The sequence below is a fragment of the Xiphophorus maculatus genome, chromosome 1 (assembly GCF_002775205.1).
Source record: "Xiphophorus maculatus strain JP 163 A chromosome 1, X_maculatus-5.0-male, whole genome shotgun sequence".
Classification (NCBI taxonomy): Eukaryota; Metazoa; Chordata; class Actinopteri; order Cyprinodontiformes; family Poeciliidae; genus Xiphophorus; species Xiphophorus maculatus.
In genome coordinates, this window is record NC_036443.1 from 23688176 (window position 1) to 23700545 (window position 12370).

General features: G+C 35.9%; 2 protein-coding genes across 2 annotated transcripts; both read left to right on the forward strand.

The window, feature by feature from the left end:
• Nucleotides 1–2418: 2418 nt before the first annotated feature.
• Nucleotides 2419–6783, forward strand: mfsd4a (major facilitator superfamily domain containing 4A). The gene is made up of 10 exons (XM_005801765.2): nt 2419–2756; nt 2848–3046; nt 3152–3397; nt 3498–3660; nt 3829–3944; nt 4089–4262; nt 5486–5633; nt 5710–5780; nt 5913–6033; nt 6151–6783. Exons 1-10 carry the CDS (start codon nt 2527–2529, stop codon nt 6252–6254), a joined length of 1572 nt encoding a protein of 523 aa, XP_005801822.1. The 5' UTR covers nt 2419–2526; the 3' UTR covers nt 6255–6783.
• Nucleotides 6784–8709: 1926 nt separating this feature from the next.
• On the forward strand, nt 8710–11495 carry LOC111607008 (CMRF35-like molecule 3). The gene is made up of 4 exons (XM_023328754.1): nt 8710–8830; nt 8917–9282; nt 10589–10640; nt 10811–11495. Exons 1-4 carry the CDS (start codon nt 8794–8796, stop codon nt 10932–10934), a joined length of 579 nt encoding a protein of 192 aa, XP_023184522.1. The 5' UTR covers nt 8710–8793; the 3' UTR covers nt 10935–11495.
• Nucleotides 11496–12370: the final 875 nt, after the last annotated feature.

A 12370-nucleotide genomic window follows, 5' to 3' on the forward strand; every position in this document is an offset into this window, starting at 1 on the left:
AGGAGTAAAAAGAGAAAATAATTGTGTATTGCTGGTAAAATCCCACAACTGAACTCAACACTGTGAAGAATTCACCCGTCATTCATAGTCAAGGAAATCTCTTGATGATAAATGTGACATTAAACAATATGGAGGCAAAATAAAAACCAGTATTGGAAGACTGAAAATTCAGGTCTCAGCTGTACTGGAGAGAAGAGCAAATTATTGTCATGCAATCTGAGTACATGTAAACATAGTGCTCACTGGGGAACATCTGGTGTTGGTAATTTTCCTGTATAATAGTACATTTATAATTACTCCCTTTCAAAAGCATCTAATGCATTTTGGGCAGCTTCTTTCTGTCATGAAGCACATTCTCTACATAGTAACAAAGCTGACTTATGTGTGGTCAGAGCTGTCACCCAGTAAATATTTAACTTCTCTGTCATTTATCCAGCATGCATTTTGAGTAGTAGGGTGTATATGACAGGGCAGAAATGAAATGATTAATCTCTTGTAAATCTGAAAATGAAAATAATTTTTTTCATGAAATACCATGTACCTCAGCTTTAATGGTTAAATATCCCTTCAAATGTCAATTGATTTTAAATGATAAATGATGTATCGATGTATCGATGTATGTACTTCAGTAACCAGAATTTGCTGCTTATTTTCAACACTTGTCTCCAAGATGGTGTTAGTTGACAATTACCTGAAGAACTCGTGTCATGTTGCAGCATCTCAATGAAGAGGAAGTGAATGTTAATGAATGCCTGTTCTAAAAACACTCATATTTCTCAGGGTTTAGAACATAACCAACATGTTCAACACGTTGGCAAATCAGTTACACAGCTGGAGGCTTTGCATGGCTGACTCTGAAAGATATCACGGCAGCAAGAGATATCATCTCAAGAAAACATGACATATTTAGCAAAAAAGGATTCTTCTTTTTTAAGACGCAGCTGACAAATGCAGATAGGCATATTTTTTATGTTTTGAGGCAAATTAAATCACAAAAGAAGTGAGATACGAACCAGTCTGGAAACACATATGCAAGATGATTTAGTGACAGATTCGCAGACACATAGCAGTGTAAAGATTTATGTCGTCTTGCTCTATCAGTTTATCAAAAGTTCCTCCCATAAGATAAATAAATTCAAAATAATAATCAAAAACAGCAAGTCTTTGATTTCTGGTTCCCTCTACTGTGAATGTGACAGATGCCCATATTTGGTCACAACCTGTTTCCTCCTTTCTCACATTAACAGGATTAGGTATTATGCCCTCTTTTTTTATTCCAGTCTGGTAGCCGAATGTAACATGTTACTCATCATTATATACATTTATTTTACAAAAATGTTACTCCTATAAATGTGAGTTCGTATTTTTTTTTCTAAAATAGGGTCGCATTATTTGCGCATATTGTGCATATTGTGTTTTCTCATATATTTAGATTAACACAAATACTAACAGTGGAAGAAACTAATTAGTTGAGAGAAAAATAAACCTAATCACAACATTGAAACAAAGAAATGTTTGATGGTTTCAAATTGGGCCTTCGCACCAAGTACATGGCCAAACCTGTCCTGATTTGATTTCATTCTAGAAACACCTTAGTCCCTGATACTGACACAAATTCAGATAATTTGTAATAAATAAATGAACACTGGCTCACCAAGTGATATTTGTTCCATCATACCAATTCAAGGAAATCTAAGCGTGACTTCAACCATTCAAGCTGATAAATGTAATAACAGGATGCCACCTAATGTGCACCTCTTAATGAAACATCTGATATATTCTGTCTCTTTGTGTCTTGTGAGCTATTTCAGAGTTTATTTGGTCGTATGTTTTGGATAATTATCAGTTTGTAATCCCGGTGCAATTTTATCTCAAAGACCACCAGATAATAATGTAATACTGAGGGTCTCCAGCCCTACTTGAATGGCTTGTCAATCTGTCTTAGTACCACTATTCAAAAATAAGACTTTGGTCAATTTGAGGAATAAAATCATATAAAAATGCTCATTTACACTTATTTTACAGTAACTATAAAAGTCGCCACTTGCAGTACAAGTCATTTTGTTAGCATTTTAACATTTTCACAGGCCAAACGAGAACTAAAATGTAGCAACACATGTTGAGGGCATACACTCCTTCTTATATCTTACAATCTGTACATGAGACAGATCTGTGTCGGTGCTTTCTGTATGACACATTTTCCATTAACATAAATGTGACATACTGTGCAATACAGTGACACACAAATGTTAACTTTCTTGTAGCATTTCAACAAGCAGCGCTCTTTCTAAGTCAAACATTGACGCCATTCAGATTGGAATAACATTGTTGGAGGAATCAAGACTTCACCCATTAACTCAGGAGGATATCCTTTTCAGTTGAGCAATGCAAAAAAGGGAGAGAGTTGAAGGCTTTAAATAGAGATCCAGAAACCCATTTCACTGAAGCAGAAGTCAATAGAACCTCAGAGATTCGTTCGACATTCGGTTGTGAAAAAAATATACCTGGTGGTCTTCTGTGTCCAAGATGTTCATAGATGAGAGGATTGTAACTCTATTCAAACGAAACGCCCATCACACGCTGACTTACTGGAGTGTTTTCTTCAGCTTTGGACTGTGCATTGCTTTTCTTGGACCTACAATATTGGACTTGCAATGTCAAACAAACTCAACACTGAGTCAGATTACCTGGGTCTTCTTTTCTCAGCAGTTCTGCTTGTTGATCGGCAGCTCGGTTGGTGGCGTTTTCAAGAGAACGTAAGTATCACTAAACAAGTAAGCGTCAAGAGATTCTGCTTCATTTTAACTGTGTCTGTCTCTGTCTCTGTCTTTTTTTTTGTCCTTAAAGGTTATTCAGTGCTCTAGGTGCCCTATTTGTCTCTGCTCTTCTCATTTCTGTGATATTTGCCATCATTCCTGTATGTAATAATGTCCTCGTACTGGCCATTGCCATGGCTGTGTCTGGTTTGGCAATGGGGGTTATTGACACCATTGCTAACATTCAACTTGTCACCATCTACCGGAAGGACTCAGCCATTTTCTTACAGGTAAACTAAAGAGACACTCATTTAAATAACAGGATAGAGAGATATGCTGCTGTTCTTCCAAAACTCTGGTAGTTTGACGTTCCTGCCCTTTATGTGCTTCTGCAGGCTCTGCACTTCTTCATCGGGTTTGGAGCCCTGGTGAGTCCACTGATTGCAGATCCTTTCCTCTCTGAGACAGGCTGTGGGAATCATACGGGGAACGAGACCGAGATCATGCATCATTTCAGGAGCATGCTGAGATACAGTCCAATTGCGGAGCACAACATAACTCAGAGCCACCTGCCTCATGATGGAGTGGAGAAGGAGGAGCCAATTGTGCAATATGCTTTCTGGATCATGGCGCTTATTAATGTAAGACACTCGGCAGGCATACGTTAGTCGCCATTTGATTTTTACTTATTATTTATTTGATGGAAATTTTTTAAATGTATTTATTTTGTTGTTTTCTCAGCTGCCTGTGCCCATTGCTGTGCTGTTTCTCATGTATCGGGAGAACTTACTCCCATGCTGCCCTGGCAGCACTCCACGTCTTTTAGACAAGGATGAACTAGCAATGGAGACCCAGCAGGGGGCCGAGGGCCCAGACTTGGAGCAGAAGGAACATGAAGCTGGAGGTACGCATGTGAAAGAAATATATATTTTTTTGCTTTCATTTTAATTCATCTTACATTCCTTCATGAATAACAAATACGTTGTCAGGAAATACGAAAACAAAACAATGAATGCCATTTTGTGCACACCGATACATCATTTCTGATTTTTTTTTTTTTGCTCTGCCACAGGTCATGGGAGTATCTTCAGCTGCTGTCAGAATGATAACCTGCATGGACTGCCAGTATCCTTCTTTATGATTCATATCCTTGGAGGGATGGTGCTCTTTATGACCGATGGCATTGTGGTGAGTGAGAGGTGCAAATAAATCACACGGTATTCATTTCACATGCATTATTTCTCAAATAAACTTTTATTAGTCTATACAAGATATGCATCCCATAAAGCATAGAAAATAGGGTGCATGAAACTAGATGTTTTTTCTTCTCAGGGAGCATATGCTGGCTTTGTGTACACCTACGCTGTGGCCCCACCGATGTCATTGCCGAACAAGACAGCAGGTTACCTGGCTAGTATTTTCTGGGCAGCGATCACAGCTGGACGCCTCTTGTCTATTCCTCTCTCATATCGTTTCCAACCTGTACGGCTTCTCGTGTTCAACCTGGTAAGGCCAACTAGGAAGTTCGAGGCACATTTTCTTAGTATACCGCACAGTGCCTTGATCATACTTCTTTAGATTTGGAGGATTTTTTTTTCTTGTTACAACCACAAACCTAAGCGTATTTGGGGGATTTTATGTAATAGAATAACTGGTGATTAACTGAAGAGGAAGGAAAAGAATATATGGTTTTTTTTTCTGGAATGTATCGTGTGCATTTTCATTCATTTGTTACTTTATTAAAATGCTTATTACTGCAATTAGAGCGTTGAGTTTTTGTGAGGTCATGTAGAGTTGTTGTTAAATTCATACCATTCATATCTCTGCCAGTCTCCTGTGAGACTGAAGGAGGAGCACCTAAAAAACATCTGTTTTCAAAACCAGTCACAGAATTTGAGTAAGAATTAGGTCTAAATTAACATAGCACATAGTCATATTCTATAATTTGGAAAACTCATTCGTATTATTCTCTTTCGACAGATCAAAAGTGCTTTCTGAAAATAACCCTAATACAGGTATTAATCGCACTTTTTATTAAGCCTACATTACCGCTTTAAAAAAAAAGTTATTTAAATTGGTCTGATATAACATACTGATCCGAAATGTCGTGCTTTCATTAGCAGTAAGCAGAAAATCATCATAATTACCAGAAAAAAAGCTTGAACAAAACTAGCTCCATCTAATTTAGTGAATTGAGTTTCTGAAATGAACCTTTCAGTTATAATCTAATTTAGGAAATTTTACTGACAATATACTTTGATGAAAAACATTCAAGTGGAGCTCTGGCTGTATGTTTAGAGCTGCTGGAAGGTGATCTCTGTCCCAGTTTCAAGTCATTTGCAACCTCTAACAGGTTTTCCTTAAAGGATTGTCCCATATTTAGCTCCATCCATCTTTACCTCATTATGCAGCTACCACTATGATTCATGTTGGACATAGTGTCTACAGGAAGTTCCACTGCACGTAGCATTTACTAATTAGGTGATCTCTGAAGTCAAATAGTTGCACTTGATTTTATTTAGGAATATTTAATAGCTGTTAAAAGACCTATTCAATCCACAGTTTCAGATGTTTGTCTGTTAAAATAACAACATGAATCTGGTTCCTTCCACTTCTTAATGATTCACTTTGTGTTGGATTCTCACAGAAATGTGTGGCTGTAGCAAGATATTTCTCCTTTTCACTGAAACTCCGTGCTCTTAGACAAACCACTTTCTTTACATTTGCAGGCAGGAGCTATTGTTACTGTGTTGATGCTGCTCATTTTCTACACCAGCAGCATCTTTCTGTTTGTCGGAACCTGTTTATGTGGACTTTTTTTGAGCAGCATTTTCCCCTGTATGCTTGCCTACACTGAGGATATCCTTGATTACCAGGGTATAACTTTTTTTTTAACACAAAATAGTGGTGCACTGGTGGAATGAAATGAGAGAGTATGAATTTGTTTTTGCAGGATGTGCAACCTCTGTCCTGGTGACAAGTGCAGGGATGGGAGAGATGGTAATGCAGGTCCTGGTTGGTTCAGTAAGTGCCGCCGTTGTTTAAAAACATTTGTACATTTGTAAATGAGAAGAATTATGTCCTTATTCGCAAGCATACAGCAGGGGTTTATTTATATTTATGTTTGGTAGTTTAATTTTGATATTTTCTCCACAGATCATTCAAACTGAAGGAAGCTACAGTTTCCTGTTGTGCGGAATGATAATTGCCTGCATTGGGTTTATCCTCTTCTTTAGTCTCCTGCTTTTTCATCGAATGCACAGAAATTACCTCACAGGTACGTCATGAACCAGAATCATTAAACATTTCTTTTAAGCCTGTAGATTTAGGTGTGTTAAAAGGGTTTTTTAACACTCTCTCAAAACTCTCTTTCGATCTTCTAAAATCGGAACAGGAATATCAAAGAAGTCAGCAATGGTAGAAGAACCAGGAGCAGACCAGAATGGATCAGCCAAAGCAGAACAGAAAGAGAATGACGACACTGTGACAATTTCATAGTTTCTTTTATTGTGTAAATTATACAAATTAATTTATTAATCACAAAGGTTTCGTGCTTTATATGGCTAGATTTTTGGAAATGAAAAAGGATAGGCCAAGATTTTGAAAGTGTACATGTGCTAAAGGGTTATAAGCAGTTAATCTTTTACCAGGTCATGTTAATGTCATGTTGTCTCTATTTTTGTAAAACCCTGAATTTAAAGCACAGGGTTAGTTTGAAGGGGATCAAGACTCAACTGGACTTTAACCATTTTAAAACCACTCCAATCTTTAAAAAATTAGAGTGATTTAAGCAAACCTTACTGGTCTGTCAGACTCTCAAGTCAACTAATCTATATTGCTAAATGAAGACCTAATAGTGGCTTACATTATGAAACATAACCTGATTATAATCTTTTAACAGAACCGCACTTCCAAAATCCTAACCTATCCATTAAGAACATTTTTGTACTTTGATGTTTTGCATATCTCACCACATTTGTTCATAAGAGTAATACAAAGTTATTGCAATAAAGTTTAACAAGTCAAATGTTTGTTTTCTTTGCTTTGAAAAATAACTGTTTGGAAATGCATCCTCTGTCTTTCAATTTATCCAAAATGCAAAGAGAAAAACTCAGCTGTTCTCCAGAAAAAAAAAGTCATCCAGGCCTCAACCAACCTTTCTACAGTTAACAATTAATCTATATCTTTAACCTGAGGACTTATTAGAAAAATATAAACTTCCACTTTAGCACAAGATGATTCTTTAATACATTTATTTAGAAAAGTATATAAAATTAGATTTTCATCTTTTAAAACAACAACACATACTGGCAGTTCCAGGCCTAAGATTTGACTGTGTTGCTTGAATTTGTGTGCAGTGCAGAAAACATTAGCAGTCAAATCACAATCTGGAGACAAATTGAGTCTGAGAACCTATTTAGACACCAAACATTTGAAGATAAACATGTTTGACATCTCTAGTTACGCAGAAAGAAGGAAGGTGATGCGTCATAAGTAGGGATGTGCAATCAGCTTTAAAGAATTAACATAAAAAATGGAGAACTTACCAAATGAAGACTTCCTTTACTGCATTTCTTCTTTGTCTTTAAAAGCTGACATGATATTTTCTGGAGGAAAACGTGGTCAGAGAAAACTAGAAAGCAGAAGTGATCTTGTTAAGTTCCGCAGATATATTGGTCTGTTTTTGAGGGGCTACCTTAAAAATGTAATGAAATAAAACAAATATCCAGAAATTAATTTATGAAAAGGAGGAGGACAATCTACTTGGTCCAAAATTCCATTATAGTCTTCCTATTTTGCCCTATAGAGAACACTTTTATGACTGTTTTGTCATAGACAACACACTCTATATATTAGGCATAGGTTAAACATATTTGAGTATTTCATATAAAATAATTGTCCTAGACTCCAAAAGTGATGCAAAAGTATGTCTGACAATCTATTATAATTACCAGGGTAAATTAGTAGTGGTTTCTCTGGGTTTAGTGATATTGAAAATAAACTAGATGGTTTAAATCTTGTCATTTAAATGTTATTGTGTAATTAGTGTTTCAAAGAATAAACTTCGGTTTTCCTCAAGACTCAGTTCTTCTTTTCATTGTATCTTTTCCAACACTACAGTCTTGGTATATGAAGTATGTTGGAGGACAGTATGAAAGGTTGCATTACGAGCAAAACTGTGCCAAATTGTTTGTCACTCTAGGGCCTTGTGGTAATTGTGGTAGTCCAGTGACTCATGGAAAAGTTCGTCATTGTTCCAGTTCTTTCTCCATTTCTGAATAGCTATGCAGAACTGAGATAAATGATAAAGAAATTGTTCACACAAAAAAAATACAGTATGTGAAAAATACATAGAGTGTTGATCAACTGGAGAGAACATTGTTCACTACATCAAACTTTACATGGATGTGGTTTGACAAGTTGGTAAAGAAAGCTGGCGTAGCTCAGCTGGTGGAGCAGAGTTCAGTTCCTGGTCTAAGGTCATATGAATGTCTTCTCCTTTCTCTCACCAAACTCTTTCCTTTTAATTTTGTTATTGTCAGTGATAATAATGTTCATGTTTAATGTTCATTAAAAACCAATAGAACCTAAAAAGGTATTTAAAGAAAAAAAATAAAGCTGTATGGAAAACGTAGACTGAACAAACTCCACAGAAACTTAATTAATCTCACAGAAGCATCAGAACAAAGTAAAAATTCCTCAGTTTACAAGGGAAGTTTTGATCATAACATATGATTCATCACAACATCAGTCATTTGGGAAATCCCAGCACAAAGATCAGAATACCATGTAAATAATGAAACGCAACCAGAGCAGTTTATCACCGACATTAAACACTAATCAACATGGATAAAGTATGATAATGTAACTTTGCATAGCTCAACATAAACAAATTCATAAACAAAAGTAGACTTACACAAATAAACTTTGTCAACCAGCCTGCGAATAACTTTGTTGCATAATCATAAGGGATAAGAGGAAGCCTCGAGTTGCAAAATTTGCTGTCGTACTTCACATTGTTCCCTGCAGCCACATCATGAGAACTTCAGCTTGTTCTGCCAGCAACATTTGTGGTAATTTTTTCAGTACTCAAACAGATTAATAACAAGAGATACTAAAATGTCTGAGTATTTAATGGTACTGACTTTGTCTTTTGCAGTTCCTGTTCTCTGTCTTTTGTTGCTAATGAAGAATAAAGTGGACTCAGTTGATCTGTTGGCGCCAGAAGAAGTAATGGCAGCACCCGGTGGATTGGTGGAAATCGCATGTCAGTACGACCTTCAGTTCAAGGAAAGACCTAAATACTGGTGCAAAGGATCAATTTATGAACTGTGTAGAATACTGGTGAGAACAACCAGGAAAACACAACATGACAGATGCTCTATTACCGATGATCGGGAAGCAGGCGTCTTCACCGTAACTATGACTTCACTCATGGAAAGTGATGAAGATAAGTACTGGTGTGTAATATCCAGATCTGGAAGAAACGTCTACAAAAGTGTCAGGCTTGTCATCACTCAAACAGGTATTTGAATCAACACAGACTTCCCATTATAACATATAGGGTTGTGAGTCACTCTACTGAATTTTGATTGTTTTTGCTTTGATTTTACGTTAATGTTAACCTGTAAAATCCAATATTTAGGTTTTTTGAGAGAAAGTTTTGAACTCAAATCTTTTCTCGGGGGAAATCATAGAAGATCTGTTGGTGTTGCCAGCTGTCATATTCTAATAACAATTATAAGCAATAGCTCAACAGAAAATTCAATTTTAATCATTTTTAATGCAAGGGTTAGGCTAATGTGTTTATCTTAATATATCTTGTATTGTTTTAAAATCTGTGTGGGGGACATGTGCTTGATGACATAATTCTAGTAATTGTTTTTCAATATATGTTTAAGTTTTGTAGAAACAATGTTAAGGATGTAATTTTATTCAAAATATGTTACTGTGTTTGTCATTTAATTACACTACTTGTTAATTTTGCAACCCCCAAAAAACACAATTTTTGCTAGGTTGCTTTGAGTAAATATCTCTGAAAATACAGTGCAATAAAAATGTCAATGGCCTTTAAATTGAACAGTCTTGAAAGGTACACTCTTAAAAGTTCTGGGACAATCACATTTTTGGTATTTTCTGGTCCAGTCCCATTCCTAATGTGGATTCTTTCAGCCGTTGGTTGTTTTAAAACATCAACATTAACTTTATAGCATTTTAAGCCCCCAAGAAAGTGACTAATGTTTTATTTAGGTTACCAAAGATTTTGTTGATATTTGGTTTAACACCTTTGTTACCATTGCTAGGTTGGGTTTTGGTGATGTAAACTCTACATCCAAATGTTTAGGAACTGCATAGCAACAGTGAAGACAGCTGCTCAATACTGCTGCCCACAACAACTTTATAATGACTAGGACTATCACTGACAATAGCAAAATTAAAATTCAGTACATAACACAATATATAAACTATTACTTGTCTGTGTTAACTTCTGAGTGCTTCAGTGATCAAATTATAGCTGCTGGGAAAATTTTAGCTTGATTTTGATTTTGGTAAAGCTTGATCAGATTGTTGCATAGTTCAAAAAGGTTATCTGTAAAATATGTGCTTCTTTTTGACTTTTCTCTACCCCAACAAACTGGGTCAATATTTTTTTCTTTTTTACCAAATGTTTGATTAAAACCACCCAAATTCTGTCCCAACACCACAAAATGCAGAATTTTTCATTGAAGAAACAAGCATAACTGTTTTATATCTGGTAAAATATTGTGAAAATTGCTTATTTATCAAATATTGTAAATGTATTTTTTGATGCAACATGTTGTTTTCTCCAGCTACAACATCAACCACCACAAAAAGTAGCTTCTTGGCACAACAGGAAACAAGGTGGGTGTTAAAAATATTTAAAATTAATGATGAAAAATATATTGTTGTATACTCAGCAATTTATCATGCATTTATTTAAAAAAAAATTATGCTTAAAAAACAATGATTTGTTTTTTACACAGTGAATGTAAACTAATTGTAGTGCATGGTTTATTCTATGTTTCCTCTAGCCTGTGGGCATCTCTACGGTGGTTTCTCTTTTTAGTGACATTGGGGTGTTTGGCAATGACACATGTGGTTGTCTGGAGGATGGAGGCTTCAAGAAACCCAGAATCAGAAATGACTGATATGTAAATGAGCTGGTTTGTGGGTAAATCATAAGCACAGTCATCTTCTGTGATATCAAGAACAATGGAGCAGCTAAAGAAGACATAGAGTAGACATTCATTTAGTGTGTGAACACAGGTTTTACATATTGGTTCAAAGACCATAACAATTGGGGAGACACAACACCAACAATTGCTTTAAGCCCTGTCAGAGGCATTTATTACAAAAAACAAAAGTAAAGAAGGATGTTGGTGACAACTCGGGTGTACCGGCCAGCGTAAGCCCAGGAGTCGCAGATCAGGAGAGCCTCTTAACGGCAGGTGTGCTGGAAGTCCCTATTCTATCATTTGGGAACATCAATAACTCCCACGTTCATTCTACTAGGCCATCTGCAGCAGCAGAGGGCTGTCACAGGAGGAATATGGGGTTCCATTTGTGCCAAAAATATGTTTGTATGGCATTACCTCATAGGGGTGATATCAATCCAATGGGAAAGAATCTATGTAGATGTTACATTTTTTAATGTAGGTATTTAAATTGATTAACCATTTTATTTTCGAAGCCTTAAATAAACTTTGGTTAATATTCCTCTGAGCTGTGGTGTGTTTTTGTTCCTCTTTTGACTTGTTTCACTTTACAGAATAACAGAACCTCCACATCCTGAGAGTATTCTGTAATATAATGTAACAGCATAGTGTTACAGCCTCTCAGGACATGCAGGTAAAATCATAAGTCATAATTCCCACTGTCTACTAATCACAACTTTCTTTGCACAATTACAATTACTTGTGCAATCTAATACATCTACTCTTAATTCTTGGATTTAGAAGAATTGTTTAGAATTAATTGTTTTCTTTATGTGCAACACAGAAGTAGTGAAATGCCATGAACATGAAATTAAAGCAATTCAGTTCAGTTCAACCTTGTTTACATTAATTCCTCTGTTTTTTGCATTTGTGGCATGTAATATGCCTGAGTGAAGTGGTTGCATCAACAAAACATGTCTAGGCCACTAGAAAAAAAAGTTGAGGTTAAATGATGGCAGCTGCTGTGGATATTGTTTTCTCAGCCAAATTCAAAGAAGGTTACTGAAACAGAAAACACTCAACCACTTAAATTGAAGCCTTAAGATGCTGAGTTGTCAATGTAATCATTCTTTCTGCCTCTAGTAGCCTTGAAGAGATCAATTTTCTGATATCTCCCTGCAAATAAAGGAAAACAATATTCTCAGTCCACTTTCACTGCCCTCTGACAGTGTAGAAAATCAATACATTTAGGAAAAACAATTTTCTGTGGTTTGTTGCAGCATACATACACACTTGCTTCCTGAGGATACAAATATATTTTGCTATCAAAACTGTAGTATAAAAACAGTAGAAATTAACAACCAGCAGTAATTTTAAAGACACCAGCAAGACATTTATAGTAAAATCAATCATACTTATTTTGAATATTGTTTATCA